The following is a 21,169-nucleotide window of genomic DNA, read 5'->3' as shown; positions in this document are numbered from 1 at the left end:
GTGGAGGGGGTGGGATTTCGCGATTTGCGTAATTTGGGCCCCAGCCCCAGTGATGTATGCCTGTTTGGGGTCTTTTTACAGTGGTAAAAAGACCAAAAGCAGGCATTACATCTCTGGGGTTGGGGCCAAAATGACGCGAATCGCGACGGGACGCCCCCCTTCCGCCCATACACCCCTACATGCCGGCAGATGCAGCAGAATTGCCAGCTCTCCCGGGATTCCGGGAGACCTACCTGGAATTCGGGAGTCTCCCGGACAATCCGGGAGAGTTGGCATGTATGATGTTACGGTGCTCTTTTTATCACTGTTCCTGGAACATCAATCTGCACCTACTTTTGTGGGTTTGTGGATACACCTGAAAATATCCATGCTATGTTTAGTTTCATTCACATGTTACATTAATCATGAGTAAGAGGACTGTCTTGATTACATGTATCACTTTTGTGTGTTTCAATGCTTACTACATTGGCCTTGAAATGTGCCTTTTGGCTAAAGTGCAACTGGAAGGGCCTGATTAAGGGATCAGGCTGTCCTAGGCTAATATGCTCTTAGCGCTTCTCTCGACGTCTACATCAAGCTAATACACGGTAATCATCGATGTTTATGTTCCTGTGTTTTTCGAAACTCAGCTTCACTTGGCTTTTCAAACTGGTCATGGCAGTATTTGTCACTCACTTCATGCTCTTTATAATCAGAACTGTGTAACGGAACAGAGGCATGAACGAGCGACTCTAAGGGTGAAGGTGGAGAGGGGACTGTCTTCTGTCGCCGTCCTTGTTTCTTTTATAAGCTGGGCTGGGGGGGCAGGTGGCATCTGTCCCCTGGGCAGGTCCCATAGTGGGCTACATTGGTCACTGGCCCACCTTCATTTTTTTTCCTTTAAAATATTCCTAATAGGCTGCTGAGTCGAGTCTTGCTCCCAGCCAAGGATGATTCAGGAATAAGTTAGATTAAAACTTTACTACATTTTTCTGTCATGATTTCTTTTTACTTTGGAGAACAATTATTTTCTTGTATTTTAAAATGAATTTCAGTTTCTGCCTTTCCCTGTCATAACTTTTCATCCACAAAAATCTTGTGACCCACAAAACCTAGCACCCTAGGCTACAGCCTAGGCAGCCTATTGGATATTCAACTGCAAAGTGCAAAATGCATCTATTGAAAGCATAGGTTGAGACCCGACCTCCAATACCTCAGAGGAGGGGAAAAAAAAATCATGTCCTTTTATAGGACAAAGAAGGGGATGTCCTCTGAATTGTGCCTCTCTATACCTTTATTCCATTTAACTAGTCACATGCTTCAAAGCAAAATGTACTTTTTGCATGTGGGTACAAAGTAGCTGCACTCATTCTCCTAATCTGTACTCAGCAAAGCACACCCACCCAATACATCAGACTCTACCTATCAGATGCCTGCACACGCAACACTCTAACCTGCATTAGATGCACCTGGAAAAGTTTTAGGGGTTTAGTGGTCTTTTTATTTGTCCACGAGTGCTCTGCAGCCACTGTGTCAATATATTTATAAACATTTTATTCGCATCACTTAGGATTCATTTAAGTACTGTACAACCTGTCCAAATAACAATGTCATATAACACTGATTTATAAAAGAATAAGTGTTTGTACTATCTGCCATATTATTATTCAGGCATGCACTCTGTATAACTTAGACAGTATTTGTAGTCTTGTAGTGGAGAATATGCAATCAGTGTGTGTTTTTTTAATAATTAATATTCCCTATTTCTAGTGAATATATCTTATATTTTTACTTTCCTAGTTGATACAAGAATTGAAAAGTAACGATGTGTGTCGAACATTCCGAAAGTCAATCAATAGGAGACAAGGGATAACAGCGATAGGAGGGACATCTGCTATTTCCAGCCAGGGAACACAGCATTCCTATTCAGGTACAGCAGTCTCTTCTTCTACTTTCATCCTCTTTTATTAAAAGCACTGACTGGTAAGTGATACTCTGGCAAGAATGGGGTTATCATGGGGCAAGCCAATGTCTTCATACTGTCACTGTTCTGTGCTGCTACTTCTTTCAGATGAAGAGAAAGTGGCTTTTGTCAACTGGATAAATAAAGCATTAAAAGATGATCCACACTGTCAGCATCTGCTGCCCATGAACCCCTCCAACAACAGCCTCTTTACATCGCTGAAAGATGGAATCTTACTATGGTAAGTGCTTTTGACCTCGCATTCCATAAGGTGTTCATCCTAAAACTGACACTTGCACAACCTGTGGTACCTTAAACATGAAGTATATTAATGCAATAAATCTACTAAATCTGTAGACAGAAATGAATAGTATACATTGCCATATTAGCATCAGACTGTATACTTATATATTACCACCGAAGGCATAGTGCTGAAAACAGCAAAATACACATTCCTTTTAGCACCTTTTTTAATAATAGTTATAATTAATATTATCGGTTTAGTTTTTCATGTTAAATTATTATCATACTACTGGTAATGTAACATTATGAAAATAGTTGGTATACACCAGGAAGTGGAATACTATTGTGTAAAAATATTATCTGTTCATTTTTTAATCAGACTGAGGGGGGGAATGCAATTAGACGTGAAGTGTCTCCGTAACGTCCAGGAGGCAGCTCACGGCGGAGATTTGGCAGAAATCTCTCTCATTATTCCACACACCCCATAGTGGTGCGAGGGTAAATGAGAGAAGATTTCTGTCATAACTGATGGCTATGTGCGCAGCGCGATGTCCGCACACCTTGAACCTCCCCTTAGATCTTCTTGTTTAAAGTAATGGAACATTCATTATATCTGATACTCATTTTCATTGATAATTATATATCACTGATATATTACATTTTAAAAATGGGAACTGGTTGACTTTTTTCACCTCTCTAATACTTAATCCATTCATTTGTGTTTTATTAATATATCCTGCAAAAAGGGTTCACAGAATCCTTATTGTAACAACATGACTGCCACCTGCAAACTTGTGCAGTAGCTCTGACCTTGTACCAGGCCTGCAACTGGGATTGTTGTGTAGCGTTTCCTGCAGGGTGGGCAGAAAGTAAATGTATAGTATGGGACATTTAATATAGGTTATAAAAATCGAAGGCTAGATACTGATAAAATAAAATTTTTAAGGATTTATAAACATGCGAAACTGAAAGATGGAAAAAAGTATATTTCTGTGCCATCCTTATGATTGAAAATAATGAATCTTGTTTAGGTTCTGCCTGGGTTAACTGTCTGCTCTCTGTTTGTTACCTTAATGAGAAATATGAGATCCATATGCATTTTTCATGCCTTGTCAAGGGTCTAATTTGCTTTCAGCCACTTAGTTTGATTCTTGGCATGTTAAAAAATACTTGTGTTAGAAGTAACTGTAATGTGTATGGAAATTACAATTTTCTACCTGTATATTTTTTCATATTTAGCGTGCACTTATCGTATTTTCAGTGGAAGAATTATTTAAAGCTTTGTTATACTGTTTGCCTTTAAAAAAAATATATTTTTAGGTATTAATTTTGCTACTGTAGAAGACGCACCTGGTGCTCTGGGATAATATAGGTTCGGCTGTATTCTCTCTCTCTCTCTCTCTCTCTCTCTACTTAGTACATTGAGTACTTGACTGATATTCCAAACACAACCTCGCCCATACTGTAAAATATCAGTCGGTTCAGATTTATTGGGGTCATTTACCCAACCACCTTGTTTGGACCCTGCTACTCCAATTGTCCTTCCTTTCAGATTCAACTCTACAAAGTGTAGTAGGAGGTATCTGCGTTCAACACCTTGTAACTGGGATAGATGTGTTAGTAAGAGCAACTGAAGGTAAGGGCTATCCTGACCTTATAAATCAGGATAAACAGTTGTACAATAATTAAAAAATCCTCAAGTGCTACAATCACTAAATATGGGCTATAGTAATAAGTATGTACGGTTCATAATGTTAATGGTATAATGACATTAAATGGCTCAGAAAGTCCCCATAACACTTGTGTATCCAGTGATTGTCCTGTGAGGTGGTCTTGTTCCTTAAGGTGTATGTCCCAAGTTGAGTTAGATATGGCATTTCATATCTAATTCATGTACAATCGTCCCTGAACGTACATCACCATATGTGTTTTTCCTTTGTGTTTCGGATTGTATATTTCTTTCACATGACCACATAATATACCATTCTGGAAGGACATTACAAGCACACAACTTGGGACATACACCTTAAGGAACAAGTTGTTGGGACTTTCAGAGATATTTATTGTCATTATACCATTAACATTATACCATTAACATTATGAACCGTACATCCTCATTACTGTAGCCTACATTTAGGATTTTTTAATTTTTATACAACTATTTATCTCAATTCTACAAATGTTTATTTTTTTAGTTGCAATTTGTAGCTAAAGATGTACATTATTATTATTATTATTATTATCATTTATTTGTTAGGCGCCACAAGGTATCCGCAGCGCCGCACACAATACTAACAGTAGACTATACAGGGTGAAACCATACAGAACAATGAACAAAAAGTGCCAATATTTCAGAAACTCCGGCTAGTCATATGCAGTAAAGACGGAGCGGAAGAACAGGTATGGAGACAGGAGGGGAGGGGGCCCTGCTCATACGAGCTTACATCTTAAGGGAGGGTAAACAGACCAGGCACAAGAGGAGATAGTTGAGGCAAGAGGAGAGAAGGGAGGACGAGCAAAGGGAGGAGATGGGGGTTAAGTAGATGGTTGGTAGGCTTTGAGGAAGAGGTGAGTTTTGAGTGCAAGTTTGAAGGAGCACAGAGTAGGAGAGAGACGGATGGAACGAGGGAGGTCGTTCCAGAGAAGGGGGGCTGCACGGGAAAAGTCTTGGATTCTGGAGTGGGAAGAGGTGATAAGGGTGGAGGAGAGGCAGCGGTCGTTGGCCGAGCGCAGGGAGCGGGCAGGAGTGTGAATGGAGAGGAGGTTAGAGATATAAGGGGCAGTAGAGTTGGAGAGAGCCTTGTAAGTGGTGGTGAGGAGTTTGAAAAGGATTCTGTAGGGAAAGGGGAGCTAGTGTAAGGCAAGGCAGAGAGGGGAGGCAGAGGAGGAGCGGCGTGAGAGGAAGATGAGTCTTGCGGCCGCATTGAGTATAGAGCGGAGGGGGGAGAGACAGGAGTGGGGGAGGCCAGTGAGGAGGAGGTTACAATAATCAAGGCGGGAGATGATGAGTGCGTGGATGATAGTTTTGGTGGCGTCCTGAGAGAGAAAAGGACGGATGCGGGTGATGTTGCGTAGTTGGAAGCGACAGGCTTGGGCAAGGGAATGAATGTGGGGGGCAAAAGAGAGAGAGGAGTCGAGGGTGACACCCAGGCAGCGAAGTTGGGTGACAGAGGACATGGTGGTGTTGTTGACGACAATAGAGAGGTCATGGTGGGATGGGAGTCTGGGCGGAGGAAAGACAATGAGTTCAGTTTTAGAGATATTGATTTTGAGAAAGCGCTCGGACATCCAGGAGGAGATGGCGGAGAGGCAGTCAGATACCCGAGGAGGGTGGAGGAAAGATCAGTAGAGGAGATATAGAGTTGAATGTCGTCAGGGGACTCCTACGGTGAGAGGGTAGGGGGAGGAGGAAGAACCAGACGTGGATACAGAGAAGGAGCGATTCTCGAGGTATGAGGCGAACCAGGCATGGGCAGAACCAGAGAGGCCGAGAGAGAGAAGAGTTTGCAGCAGGAGGGGTGGTCCACGGTGTCAAAGGCTGCAGTGAGGTCAAGGAGGATGAGTACGGAGAAGTGACCCTTGGATTTGTACATATTGTCAACTGTATTAATACATTTTGCATTCATTTTAATATACAATTAACTTGTATCAAAAACTTTTACTTTTTTTTTATATAAGGAGAATGTAACTATGTAGAAACTGTTTGCAAATAGTTAGCATAGCATCTACAGATGCAAGAACCCCAAATATGGTAATATGTAGGAAGAAACTAAATACTCTGTAAATTACATTTTAATGGTGAAATGAATATTTATGGGCATACTAATTCCTGAGACCTCAATGTAGAGGCAGTGTGTATCCCCCACTACGGATACATAACTTACTCTAGAAATAATCACCCCATCACATTTGTAATCTTATCCACAAATAATGTCCTGTCCATAAACTGTCCAAGTTTTATTTCTGCAGTGAAACGAGTATCCAAAAATAGAATACTGTATCCATAAATAGAAAACAGATACAAAGACAAGATTAGTAAAGATGAACTATGGGATCCGGGTTCAAAAGTTATTTTAGTAGATTTGCTCTTTATTGAATACATATTTTTAACCATTAAACATATATAGTCAGTGTATCAGCTTATAAGTGAGAAGGCATATAGCTACAGTTCGCAGGGGCAAGCGCAGGACTTGCAGAGGGGGGTTTCCACACCACGCTGCCAGTGGGCGTGTCCAGCATACATGGGGGCGTAGCTATAATTTTATAGAGTGCTTGGCTGCTCTCCAACTTTTCCTATCCCCATAATATATGTGGGCAATGCTGCGTGCACTACTGTTAGGTGCATGCAGCTCTCTCTTTTCGAGCAGAGCCGTATGAAGTGGGAGCATGGTCCAGCCACCTCAATCATACAGTGCCCCAGGCTTGGAGGAGGGTTTCCAGGCACTAGGTAACCCCCCTCAGTTTGCCTATGGTTTGGTCCAGTGATGCAACAGTTACCTAGTGCGCATTTTAAATTGTTCTGTGATATAATGAGCTTTGCGGTGTGATCATCTATATGACACACTATGCTGCTGTCCCATACCATACACACTAGTTGAGGGGGCCCAATTCTGAATTTCACACCGGTGCACTAGAATACGTATCCACCAGTTGTATATATGTATTCTGTCCATATATGTCTTCACCTTAGAATACTAAAATGCTGATACTTTGCTACTATACCTTACTATTCCAGACCAGCAGCTCTGTAAGTCCAGTGTAGTCACTGCATCTACAATGGCAAAAATGACAAGAATTATATATTTTAGCCCATGTTTGCAGTTTTACAACTTCATATCACAAAGCTACAAATTCCAGAGTGATAAGGCTGCACATACCATAAACGTGAAGTACAAGGATATGAAATGAATATTGTGTTAATTATTTACAGGTAATGTAAAGTTTATGAATATACTTTTCTTAGTTACATTTTTTTGTTAGTCTAAGTAAGGAGATTACACATGGAATAAAATAGCATTTTATGAGAGGAGACAAGCTAATGAGCTTCTCCCATAAAACCCTGTGTGCCGAGAACAGGGTGCTGGGCATATTGAAAATGAAGGTGAAGCCCACTTTCATTCCCTGTCGCCCAATAATGTATTATTTGGCATTTACTGTATGGATGTTCAAAGTGTGGTGTTTGCATGTTCTGAATGTTGCCACGTAGGTTCTGCAGGCACAGCTAGTTCTTAGCAACTCTCCTAAAGGAGCTGTCTTCACTTAGGATTCCTAGCGCCAGTCCTTCAAAGGCACTAAGAGAAGTTGCACTGACCACTGGCTAAAGAATTTGTGGGACTTCCTCCACTAACGTTCAGTCATGATGAGTTGGAAGTACCAATCAACTGGAGAGACACTTTTGCCCAAAAGACATTATTGGGTTAATTCAGGGATAGAACCTTGGCTTAAGTAAATTATGTTTTATTACTACACAAATGGTGCTTCCTGGGACCTCTCTCCGCAGGCTGCCTGCTGCAATCCAAGGACTTTGAGGAGGCACAGTGGCCGCCCACCATTCTGCAGGTACCTAATCCAACAAGAATTGTTATCTGGGAACAGCCCCAACAAAACCAACCTGCCATGGTAACGGTACCATGCATAAAAGAGGGGGCCCAGTTGTCCAGGCATTACAACCCTTTAGGGTAGGGCAGGCTAGCAAGCTTTCTATGAACCCCCTGGCTTTTGCTAGTTGTGTCCTATTCTTCTGTATTTTTAAATACAGATATATCTATTTTAGCTACTTTAGGGAACATGATCAAAAACCTGTGGTACCTACAGAACCCACCTGTCGACATTTAAGAACATGCAAACACTACACTTGCACTCCTGTGGTCTGTCCAGCCATGGAAACGGTCTCCTGCAAAGGTCAGAAAGGGAAGATGGAGCATACTCAGTGATATCAATTATAAGTACAGGTGGAGATGTCAGCAGATACCTGTGTGATGACAGTAACTGCCATCCCACCGTGAGTAGACCTTGTCCTCCATTGAGAAAGTGTGTCTCAGACCATATGACAAAGTCACAGTCTGAAACAATGTGTTCATGGAGTCATTTGTGTGTTAGCAGGTCCTTTAAAGTGTCTGCGGGAATATGATTCTAATTTTATAATTTACAGAACTGAATTCTACTGTTCCTACAATATCTGTATCAGTGAAAGGCAGATTTTACTGCTAGCTGTGTAAATGAAATAGAAAAAAATTGCAGTCATGTTACCTGGTGAACAAATGTTATTTAAAGAGTAGTTTCAAGAGCATTTCAATAGAACTCTGTAGACCTTACCTTAAACAAGGCATTCCGTTCAAGTCAAATATGGCTTTACTGAACTGCATGTACTGGGTAGACCATCTAAGGTAGAGTATAAAATATAAGAGTGTAACACGGCTATACTGTAATTAGTATAGCAAAACCTTGAGCTCCAAACGGCAGAATGGTCTGGAATCATTTGTATCCTCAACACCTTTAAGATATACACCCTTGATTGGAGAAATCATTATCAGCTTTTTATATAACACCACTAATTCCACAGCGCTCTACAGAGAACTCACTCTCATCAGTCCCTGCCCCATTGGCGCTTACGCTCTAAATTCCCTAACATACACAGACCGACAGAGACTAAGGTCAGTTTTTTAGCACCCAATTAACCTAACTGTATGTTTTTGGAGTGTGGGAGGAAACCGGAGCACCCGTAGGAAACCCATGCAGAGAGAACAAACTATACAGATAGGACCCCAGTGCTTTGAGGCTGAAGTGCTTACCGCTAAGTGTAACAGACGGAGTGGGATCCTTGTGCTAAACTAGATTTGTGCTGGCTGGCTAGTGGTGTGGAGTCATACGAACCCTTCGGTGTTCTCCAATAACCGCCGTAAGGCGGGATAGGCTTTGCTGCCGAGAGCTTGCAGGTTGCGGTCCACTGGTCAGCCTCTAGATCAGTGGTGGGCAAACTCAGTCCTCAAGGGCTACCACCAGTTGATGTTTTTAGGATTTCTTTAATCATGCACAGCTGAGTTAATCTATTTGGCTGGGTCAGTAATTATCCCAGCTGTTTCTACAGACAGAAATCCTAAAAACATGAACTGTTGGTAGCCCTTGAGGACTGAGTTTGCCCACCACTGCTCTAGATGTAGCACTGTGGAAGATGGATAACTGGTGACCAATGGAAGGTACGAAGAGCAGTCAGACAAGCAGGTACGGTACATAGACTGCATGTGAGAGCAGAATCAGCAAACAGAGACGGAGTCAGGACAGTTCAGGTTCTGGTACACTGTCGGACAATGGAGAACTGCATCAACAGGCTGGAGCGAAGTGAGACTAGCCAAATCAGGCAACACAATAAGGCAGTGGAGTACAGGAGCTGCAGGCGGAATCAGGGTCAGAAAGACCAAGGTTTGAGACACAAGGGTTAACACCAAAGCAGAGGGTAGTCAGCAAGCCAAGATTGATACACAGGTGCAGGAGAACAAGAATGGTCAAGTTAGGCAGGAACTGGTACACAGGAATAGATCAGAATACAGGCTCAGCACAAGAGCAGCAGTCAGGGTACACAGGTTGCTCTGACACTGAACGAGTGTTAGGGTGCGGTTATATACAAGGAGTTTCAAATCCCCGCCCTGACATGCGGTCATGTGACCGCCGATACCTGGAAGCACTGTCCCGATGCAGAGGCCGAGAACGGTGCTGGAGCGAGGAGAGGTGAGTGTAACACTAAACCACCGTGCTGCCCATAAATCATCCCTAGTAATCTCACAAAGTAAAAAATTATATTCCCTGATACTTTCTAGACATAGTAATACATGTAAATGATTGTAATTGTACTTTATTTCAAATTTGGGGCTGTATAAAGCTATAATAGAACTAAAAAGCTGTACAGTTTCTATACAACAATAGCAAGTAATGTAATATATGTTGTATCTTTTTTTCTTTTAATTTAGCAAAATGGTCAACATGGCTCAACCAGACACTATTGATGAGAGGGCCATCAACACAACAAAACTGACACCATTCACCATTTCAGTGAGTGACTTGTGTTATTTTTCCTCACATTTAAATTATATATTCAATAATAGTGATTTTGTTGCCAACCAGTAGCTTTTCGGGACTATAATTCTTGAAAAGTAAACAAAGAGGACATTGTCATCTAAAATTTAAATCAAAGTGATTGTAGGGAATATTACAGGTGTGTGGAATCTCTCCCTAGGTAAGGAATATTGTAACGTTGGAGATTATAAAAAAGAGGAGGTGTAAAGTCTGTTAAGCAGCTGGTGATATATGGGAAAACCATTATTATAATGCTTATTTTTATACCATTGTACACATTGTTAGACTTGTTAACTCAGGGGTGGACAAAATAATTTATAACTTAGAAACTTAGGACTTGTATCCATTGACGTCTATACAAACAACTACCAAAAATTAGGTGCCAGCAGGATTTTTTTAGGAGCATTGGCACTGGTAAAATTCACACCTGTGAGGCAAGAAATGTGGATTGTCAGCTACAGTCCAACAAACCATTGGCTAAATATTTTATACAACCTTTGTACAATGGGAAAACGCATTTAGACTGATTTGCAGCTGAAGCAGATATGGCTGACAGTTCATATGTTATGTGCATATAATTGTGTAACACTATCTACATTTAAACCAGTTCCTTGAACATTTATCTTGTTGTCTGATGAATTGTCTTTATATTTCTTCAGGAAAATATTAATCTAGCTCTGAATTCAGCCTCTGCCATTGGTTGCACAGTAGTGAATATTGGTGCACAAGATTTAAAAGAAGGGAAGATACACTTGGTCCTAGGCCTGTTATGGCAGATTATTAAAGCTGGGTTGTTTGCAGACATTGAAATCTCCAAGAATGAAGGTAATTAATTTTTTTTTTTTTTTTAAAAAAAATTCTAAATTTTATACCAAATTTAAAGTATACCTCTCACATACTTCCATACATTGGTGCCAGTCTTAGTAGTCACAGTGGACCAAAACTGAACTGTTCTGCTCCATAGAACTTGCAAAATTGAGTTCTGAAGATTGTCCCACCTCCTGCACAATGGCCCAGGGACACAGCTATCCCAGGACTATACAGACAAGTCTCCTGGCCCAGGGGTTGAGGAGGGACAAGCTAGGGATGGAGCTACACTTAGCTGTGTTCTAGCTCTCTGTCCTCAGAGTTTGGCAGAGACGTATGCAGCAATGGGAGGAAGGACTTCTGCCACTGGGGTTTGGGGAAAGCAATGAAAATTCATTATTTGGGTTGTGTGATACCACAGAAAATTCTTTGCTGTAATTTAGATCAATTTGTGAATCAGGAAGAATTTGGCTGGATTCAGAAATGGAATTAAAAGCAAAATGTCCACCCCTTACCTCAGCATTGGTCCTGTTTTCACAGATCCAGCACTGTTTAATGTAAAAAAAAAAAAGAAAAGAGAAGAAATTAAAGACCTGTACTTTCAGGAGCAGGTGCCACCAGCAATAAAATACTTCTCATACACAGTGCACTATGTGAAAAATAAATAAATGACTTAAAAATGGACCCTAGTGCAAGACAGCCTGTACTGGTTTCCAGGGAGAGTGCGAATGTAGGGTCCCACTGCAATAGTGAAGACCGGCCCTTGTCAGCACAGGGCTGGTGCCTCTATGGAAGTGGCCCACAAAAAATAAGAATCTTTCAGCCCTAAGCAAAAAAAGGGCTTGGGCTTTCCTGACCCCCTGGGCTGTGAGGGCTGGGGTAATAACCAAAATTGGACCCCTGCAATAACATATTTGCCACCTCAGTATATGACCCATCCAAAGTGCTGACTACCATTAAATCTGGGATTCCCAAGAGTCCGCTTCACCAAATGCAGGGGCCGTTTGTAGTGTGCTGGTAGGTCCTTATCCATAGGGATTTTTTTCTACTTGGACTACGGTGGATCAAAAAAGAAGAAAATATTTTATTTCATATTTAATAAAGTGGTAAGGACTTAGGAAGTCTCTTTTTTTATTTAATTATATTAATACTGTGTATGTGTTTTTGGTTTTACTCTTCTAGTATCATGGGAAGGGTTTTTTTTTATTGTGGGGCTAGTTGTCACGAAAGCCAGATAGTTGGAATGGTCTTGATCTCTGCTTGAGTGACAGCTATCCCCAGAGAGGTGGGAAGTCTAACAGAGGAGAAGTGTTCACCAGGGATTCTCGCAAGGGAATGTGGTCTTAGCTGCTCTGAACTGTAGGCCGCGGTCCTCTAGGGGGCGCAGAGCAGGTAATGCAGAGAACTACAAAGTAACTGTAAGGCAGAATGAAATGTAGCCTCAGGTGTATGGAATTCCAGAAGAGGACAGTTGTTGTGCGATGATCAGCAGTATAGTCACAAATGGAACAGGACCGATTATGTGCGATGCTCTGCAGTGAGGCCATGGTCTTGACTGAGGAATAAGCCGAACAGGTAATGATGTGAAGCGTTGAACTGCATAGGGCAGAAGCTCTGAGATCCACACAGGTATTATAACTCTGGAACAGGACCGATGATGAGTGAAGCTGCAGCCGATGAATGAATGGCTTAACTCGCAAAGACAGGAACAAAGGTAAGTATGATCACGAACGGGAGTCAGAGAAGATGCTTCCTATCAGGTAGGGAGACCTGATGATCTGACACCCATAGAAAGGAGGAGGACCCTTATAAAGGGAACTGGCTGGTGATCCTTCTATGGAGCAGAGTTTTTAAAAAGTTCCCGGGAATGCGCATGTGCAGAATGTTTGGCAAGATAGTGTCTGAGGATAGAGGAACACCAGGCTGTACAACAGATAGGAGTAACCACGGGAAACCCTTGTATACAAGGCTCAGAATGGAACTAAACCGGTGAGATGCGTGATACTGGTAGCCTCTGGGAAGGGTCGACATGCTGTATTTTTGTGATCTTCCCCCCATAGAGTCACCAGTCTTGCACTGACTAGTCTGGGACTGGTATTTCTTACAGCCACCGCGCTCTTTCATTGTCGACATGTTATAGTGGAAACCAACCCAGGTGTCACACGCTGGGTCTTTGGTTTCTATAACCGAGGCCCGGCACACTTACCTGCTCCTTGCTGACCGCTGCACTCTGTCCAGCCGCCCGGCATCTTCTTCTCGGGTCTGCACATGCGCAGACTCAATCCTCTTATGTCTTCTGCCTTTATCCTATTGGCTACTCAATTTTGGCTCCAAAGTTTATAAGGCAATTCCCCCTGCAGCTCAGTGCCTGTTTATCAAGCTACCTGCTAGGTACTAGATGTGGCTCCATTTCTCCTGCTGTAAACCAGTTCTCCGCAGAGCTGACTCTTTATCTGCTGTAACCTGTTGTCTGCTGAGCTGACACTCCATCATGTACTTCGCCACTTTTCCTGTGGTAACCAGTTGTCCGCAGTGCTGACGCTTCATCTCTCCTGCTGTAACCTGTTGTCTACAGAGCTGACACTTCATCGTGTACTTCGCCACTCTTCCTGTGGTAACTAATTGTCCGCAGAGCTGACGCTTCATCTCTCCTGCTGTAACCTGTTGTCTGCAGATCTGACACTTCATTGTGTACTTCGCCACTATTCCTGTGGTAACCAGTTGTCCGCAGAACTGACACTTCATCGTGTACTTCGCCACTATCCCAGCAGTAAACCTGTGTCCGCAGAGCTGACACTTCACCCTTTCATCTGCAGTGTTTCTCCTCTCTACATTCCCCTATAGGTCTCGCCTGACACTTCCAGTAAGGGCCGCGACCTGCGGTGCGGACGCAGCTAAAACCAAACCACCTTGCGGCGGTCCCTGGTGAATACCGCCCGCCCGTTAGACTCCCTACCTTACTGGAAGTAGTGCTAAATAAGGCATATCTAGGATCCGATCCTTCTGAACTGTGACACCAGGCTGTTTAATGCTGAGGCTGGTTGAGAATATATGAGATGTGTTTTAATATTATTTTATACAGTATATTGTGTATGAGATCTATTTTTTTCAAATTATTTTAAAAAAACAACAACACAGTGCTGACTCTGACTCTGAGATCTGTGGGGTGGCTAGGGTGGCGTTGCTGGTCCTGTTAGTGCATTTCTGGCCCCCACAGGAAAGACTTGCAGAACATCAATGTTTCAGAGGTGTTCCAATGCTGGTTTCCGCTGCTTTGTGAAGAGGACTCCAGTGGGTGTTATTTATTTTTTCTTAAATCTGGCCACATTCGCAAAATTAATTTGGCTGTTGGGAATCTCAGCAATTTGACAGAATTTCAGAATTGGTTAAATTAATGTGCCCATCCCTATTCATTATGCACCATCACACTCGGGAGGACTGGATAAGCATTGTAATGTAATAGGACTATTTTTTGTTACAATTTCATACATTGTATGCATGAAAAGACTGTGTGAAAGAAATAGTCTGCTTTATGTTTGCTGAAAGGTCCATTTTAATGTATGATTTATTAAAAAAGTTGAATTGACCATGATTGTTTCCATTCTTCTCTAGCTCTTATTGCGTTACTGAAGGATGGGGAAACACTGGAAGACTTGATGAAACTGTCTCCAGAAGAGCTCTTGCTCCGCTGGGTGAACTACCACTTGACTAATGCTCAATGGCCAAACATAAACAATTTCAGCCGAGACATTAAGGTATATTAAGCCTTACAGTAGTTCTTTAAAATTTGAAGTGTTTTATAATATACTACTTATCTCTGTGTCCATGATGAAACAGATCAGAGAGCCACCTTTCAAAGGCAGCTTTGCAATGTTATAAATATAGCTGGAAACCCCTTTAACAAATGCAATGCCATTATTAGTCAATCCTAAAACACAGTAAAAGGAAAAAAAATCATCAATTTACATTATTGGGTTTTCATAGGGTAATTCCTGTGACCACTTTCCAATCACATACACGCAGTACGTCAGTAGGTGGCACCAAATGACCACTTTCCAGCACACATTTCTCACATTATCTTACATCTCACCGTTGTCAATGACAAATCCTGTGACATCTGTTCTAGTGTTATTAATAATTCTTTGTAATAAAACATTTCCATTTGTGCCAATGTCAAGTATTTCATAATAGCATAATAACGTTTTGTGTCAGCAGCTTTGTTTATCCCAACATTTAAACATCAGGAAAGTGATAACACTGCAGTAGTGTTGTGGAACTGACATTCTTATGTGAGATTGATGTTTTTTACCCCAGGATTCCAGAGCTTACTTCCATTTGTTGAGAGAGATTGCTCCCAAGGAAGGTGTTGGAGGTGCTGATGTCTTCATAGACTTTGCTGGGTTTAATGTAAGTTTACAGGTTTATGTTTGTTTTGAAATATTATTTACAATGTTATGAAAGTCAGAAAACCAACAATGTTTTATTTATTTTTTGTTGAGTTTCTTTTATCACAAACTTATGGTGTATAGGGGGCACCTAGAACATTGCAATGAATGACTCATTCATAGTTGTTAATTTGCCAGCGGTGGCCCCATACACGGAGGAGCAGCTTCTTACCGGCGGAGCTGCGGCTCCCCTTCTTAGCCACACAAAGTAAAGGAGTATGGGGAACAACACCTAAGGGTTGGGCATGGGGTGACACCCGGGGCTCTTACACCAGCCCATCATTCACCTCACTACTAAATTTTTTAGATGATTTTTAAACCACACTTAAATAACCCTTTATGCGTTGGCAGGATAGCAGCCAGTGCAATCCTAGGCAACACTAGTAAGCAATATAGGAAAGTACTATACCTGCACTCAGCCTCTCTTGTATTTTGTAGGGGAGCAGATGCATGGTAATATAGATGCACTATAGGAACACAAAACAGAACTATTAATGTCAGTGCTTATAGCTATATGTCTGTATCTTTGTTTTTTACCTGTTCATGTCTTGTGTTGACAGGAACCTACTGATTTAAAGAGGGCCCACTACATGCTTAACCAAGCTGACAAACTGGGCTGCAAACAGTTTGTGTCACCAGCAGACGTGGTTTCTGGGAACCCTAAGTTGAACTTGGCTTTTGTGGCAAATCTGTTCAATATGTACCCGGCACTGGGCAAAGCCAATGGGTATGATTTCATGAATCAAATAGAAGGTAAGCTGAACAAAACACTCTCACACATTTAATATAGGAATTGTTTTACAGGGTATAATGGAATATCTTACAACGCCTGCAAAATAATCTTTCTAAAGAGAAATTACTGTAATATGTCAGGAGAGGTTAAGGTTATAGACTTAGGAGGGGGCTTTCTAGGACTGGCGGTGGTGCAGTTACTGTTAGGAGACCTCAAAGGAGGAATCTATGGGTCACTCTGAGGACCAATGTCCATATTTTCCTGTCAGTTATACAAATAATACATTTGATCCTTTACTGGGGTATCCATGTGATATATATATACTCTGGTGGCTGGAGACCCGTAGCCAATAGCAACCTATCAAATTCTAATTTCCATTTTTTTTATAGTGCTGCTTAGAAAATAAAGGCAATCATTTGTATGATTCATTATAGAACCTTACTTTTATATGTCCACTTTTGACACAACCTATAGCCCCTTCTACTGCATATGTACAGTGGTAGTTCAGTGTACTCCCCCACAGTATGTGTACAATTATGCTGCTTGTTACTAATAAGGACAATGCACAAAAGATGACGGTTGCTCATTCTGAATTTCACCTCTACTGCATGCCAATATCTTGGCTAAATTATGTGTAAGGTTCCAGAATCAATTTCATCTTAAATGTATTATTTTGGAATTTTGTGTTACATAATAATTGACGGGTATGTATATTTATTCAATATTAGATTATCAGTAACTGACAATGTTTAGAATAATTCTATCTTCTACAAACGAAAAAAAAAATGGTGTCTATTGGTATTATACATATATTAAAACTAGTGTCGTTCGTAATTCAGATGTTTTTCTGCTTAATTTATGAATCCCAGATTTCACCCTCTCTTATGTAGTAGGTACAGTATCTTCTAACTTGATTGCTTCAGATTGATTTCTCTATGAATGTGTCCTTTGCATGAGAGGTTAAAAGATAAGCTTGATGTGTCCCTGATACTTCCTACATGTGGACATAGTAGTGTTAACATTTAGCTGTAAAATGGGATCACCTGAAACTCTACTTAATATGAAATTTGTAATATTATGATTGGATACATGTATGAACTATGCCCTATGCATGCAAAACAAACTGCATTTTTATACTCATTTGGAATAGAGTACCTTTCTTTAACTTTGCAAGTTATGGAAAAGTCATCAACATGATCTAGATGTGTTGACAGGGCAACCTCAAAATTGCTCTTGATCTTCACTTTGACTTTTTTTTAGCTAATTTGTTGACAACTTTTAAAAATGACCAGTCAGGTTTGTGAAAAAGTATGACTTACACAGCAACTTGTGCACTATCTATGAGATAACAAAACAAAAGTTCCCTTATGCTCTCTCCGTACCAACAGTTGCCACCCTGGAGCAAGGATCAATCCCCGCATTTGCATGTAGCACACCAAAATATATTACTCTCTCTCCCATAGCATAGCAATACTTAGCTCTATTCATATTTATAGTGCAGAAGGTGCTATTTAAAATATAATTATTTCACAAACCAGAAAGGTTCCCTTAATAACTTCAGATGTTTCTAGTTGTGCTGGGGTTTATCCTTCTGCCTCTTGTTGGATTTTGACCTATGACTTGCATGCTTTTCTTCTCCCGTGAGTCTATGTGCATGTTAAATCTGTAAAATATATATTTTTATTCACATAAAAATAGTTTTTGTTATGATAACAGTACATAGGATTTATAAAGGTATTGTTCTTCTGATATATTGTCTTTATTTGTGGCCAATTCAATTAGTTGTTTTTCTATTATGCACTAATTCACATTGTGAATTATTGCCAAGCTTGATTAATTATTCCTGTCACTTCAATAAACTATTAAATCAAATTCAGTTTAAATTACTTTATTTAACTTCAAAGCTTCTTCCGGTTCTGCATCTCCATTACCATTTGCATTGTGGCTGATACGGATGATTTTAGTGGGTACCTTCAGACTGCATTGACCGACTGCCTGATAATGGTTCTATCCTTCCCGGTCACATGGTTATCAGGCATCATGGTTGTTTTCGGGGGCTACTCATCTGTGATGTCAGACCAATTGACCAAGCATAGCATTTTCTTGTCTGTGTTTTGAATTATCTTACTTACATGCATATAACAATGCCAACAATACATATTTTTTTAATTAACATTTTCAATTTTGAACAATTAATAGATGACCTTTAACAGTTGATATAGCATTTCTATCACACCACTGACCCACTTTAAAGTAAGGAGTTATTATGTGAAAAAAATGAAATCCACTTTTTAAAAGAAACTGTCTGATAATTACCGAAAAATGTCACAATGTTGTATAAGCAGAATGCCAGAAAAACTTATTTGAACGCCCATATTTAATTTTTAATTGGCTATTCATCTCTATTCAAAATTGCATGTGAATGGATAGTGATAAATATTAATGTTACTTATCGGTCATGCACACAGGAGAAACAAATGAGGAGAGAACATTCCGGAACTGGATGAATTCTTTAGGTGTCAACCCATATGTTAACCATATGTACAGGTAAGTAATAAGCTAATTATTTTCAGTACAAATATTGTGCTGCATGTTTTGACATACAATCTCTGTGAATGTGTGCCCTTTTTTAAGTAACATTTTTAGGTACTTGTTTAGTGGTTACAGTATTTAACAGTAGAGAACAGGCTTGGACATAAACTAAATGACAATACAAGCTTGATGACCTTACTTTCTTCTCTGTTTCTAGTGACATGAATGATGCTCTAGTGATCTTCCAGTTGTATGATCGAACACGAGTGCCAGTCAACTGGAGTCATGTTAACCGGCGGCCATTTACAGCTTTTGGAGGACATATGAAAAAGGTCTGTGTGGAAAATAATATATTCAGAGTGATAACAAAACACTACAAGTTTGCAATATTATAATGCTCACAGGTGATATATGTCCATCCCTGTAACATTTTTAAGGAAACATTTTACATGTAAGTCGTCCCTAAACAAGAATGGTGGTCTTTGTGTACCCCAGCAGAACACCCCCAGACTCTGCATGTGTGCAGAACATTACATCTTCCACAGAATGGCATCATTCATTCTACCAGTTATCTAATATGTACAGTGATACACCACCACTCATAGCCGCCAAGAAATGACATCATAAGTCTCTCATATGGATGTGCATGCTGCACACTGAAGAGACTGGTAGCAGGAGGTTGTATTTGAAAACACATGTCCAGCAGCAAAGTAGTTAAAAATAAGTGGGCTGCACCTACTTTGTGGAATTCCCTCCCTCGCACAGTAAGACTTTCCTCTAGTCTTCAAACCTTCAAGCGTTCACTGAAAACCCACCTCTTCAGACAAGGTTATGATATTCCTCAACCATCATCTTAATTTCCCTAGATTACCCTATTGCCATCCTCTACACTGCTAACGCAAGACAACAACCTTCTGACCAACATTGCAACACACACAGCCCACTCAGTACTTTTACCTTTGCAGTCTGGCTGGTCCATTGTGCAATATGATGTAGCACATGCCCTTGTGTGTCTAACTCCCATTGTCCTATAGATTGTAAGCTTGTGAGCAGGGTTCTCTTACCTCTCTGTCTGTATGTATTACCCAGTATTGTATTATTAATGTTTGTTCCCAATTGTAAAGCGCTACGGAATTTGCTGGCGCTATATAAATAAATGTTGATGATGATTAGTGAAGCAAATGTGCTACTGGTTTTGCGCAGTGTAGAAACTAATGTGGTACATGAGAGGTGACTAAACATAAATTGAAAATGAAAATTCACAAGTAAATGAAAATTCACAAGTAAATGCTGCAACCTGGGGTGATCTATGTATGTGTGTGTGTGTATATATATATATATATATATATATATATATACATATATTGCTAGGCTGTCTGGTCAAATAACGAACCTGCAGAACTGATGGGCGGAGGTCTTCACCTATAGCAGCTGCCTTTCCCGTAGAGTTAGACATGCTCACAGGTACTCAGATGCCCCCAGGACTAAACTCCAATGTAGTGTAGGTTCGTTATACTAACCGCAGCGCAGGCCCAGAGACAGTACAGATGATAATGGATGGTCAGACGAAAGCGAAGGTCACTTGCAGGGTAGAATAGTCAGAAAACTCACCAAAGGTCAAGGTCACGAGCAGAACAGCAGAATCCAAGGTACAGGCCAAAGGTCAGGGTCACAGGCAATCAGGTGAGGTCCAGTAAACAGGCAAAAGGTCACAATCAGAAATCCAGCAGAGTATCAGAGCAGGTCAGCACAAGTTAAGACTAAAACGCTATAACCGGCAGGGAGGCTAAGCCCTCCCTGCCCTAAATACTAAAGGCAGCCAATCAGAGCCTAGCTCTGAAGTATCCACAGCCCCCGCATCTCTTTATAATCATTAGATTATTTAGCCCGCAGGCTAGTGGGAGGCTTTGCACACACGTTCGGCTTCCTTACATTGCCGTGACGCAGCACTGAATAACAAGGCAACGGTCGGGTCATGCCCAGGAGTGACGTCCCGATCGTCAAGGTGACGGCCGGAACGCAGGGGAGCCCAGGAAGTGAGTCGTGGCGGCTGTGAGTACCGCCGCGGCTTGTAACATATATATATATATATATATACAGTATATAAATATGTATATACATATAATTAGCCTACTGTCTCGCAATGTCTTAATACTAAGTATATATGTCTTAACTTCTTTTTTTTTTCTTTATTTCTTTAGATAGAGAACTGTAATTATGCTGTAGAATTGGGAAGGAACAAGGCTAGATTCTCTTTAGTGGGTATATGTGGTCACGACCTGCATGAAGGGAATCGGACCCTCACACTGGCCCTAGTTTGGCAGCTAATGAGGAGGTAAGTGTGTCACATATATCTGTGCATGAAAAATACTCACCATACCTGTACACAGCTATCAG

At 40.9% G+C, this 21,169-nt stretch overlaps 1 protein-coding gene across 3 annotated transcripts in view; it reads left to right on the top strand.

The window, feature by feature from the left end:
• The window catches only part of PLS1 (plastin 1), a 93,680-nt gene that overhangs the window by 59,009 nt on the left and 13,502 nt on the right, over nucleotides 1-21,169 (top strand). For 2 of the 3 annotated variants that reach the window (XM_075200547.1, XM_075200548.1), the window contains exons 4-14: nucleotides 1,780-1,909; nucleotides 2,051-2,183; nucleotides 10,150-10,231; nucleotides 10,915-11,080; nucleotides 14,675-14,817; nucleotides 15,377-15,469; nucleotides 16,068-16,260; nucleotides 17,110-17,133; nucleotides 18,709-18,787; nucleotides 18,990-19,104; nucleotides 20,974-21,107. In XM_075200547.1, coding sequence (XP_075056648.1) covers nucleotides 1,780-1,909; nucleotides 2,051-2,183; nucleotides 10,150-10,231; nucleotides 10,915-11,080; nucleotides 14,675-14,817; nucleotides 15,377-15,469; nucleotides 16,068-16,260; nucleotides 17,110-17,133; nucleotides 18,709-18,787; nucleotides 18,990-19,104; nucleotides 20,974-21,107 — 1,292 coding nt within the window. The remainder of the gene's footprint in view (nucleotides 1-1,779; nucleotides 1,910-2,050; nucleotides 2,184-10,149; nucleotides 10,232-10,914; nucleotides 11,081-14,674; nucleotides 14,818-15,376; nucleotides 15,470-16,067; nucleotides 16,261-17,109; nucleotides 17,134-18,708; nucleotides 18,788-18,989; nucleotides 19,105-20,973; nucleotides 21,108-21,169) is intronic. The other variant, XM_075200550.1, reaches the window with a different exon arrangement.

Source organism: Mixophyes fleayi, chromosome 3 (assembly GCF_038048845.1).
Source record: "Mixophyes fleayi isolate aMixFle1 chromosome 3, aMixFle1.hap1, whole genome shotgun sequence".
Classification (NCBI taxonomy): domain Eukaryota; kingdom Metazoa; phylum Chordata; class Amphibia; order Anura; family Limnodynastidae; genus Mixophyes; species Mixophyes fleayi.
The sequence above is the reverse complement of the archived record's forward strand: the minus strand, read 5'-3'. Positions and strand labels throughout refer to the sequence as shown.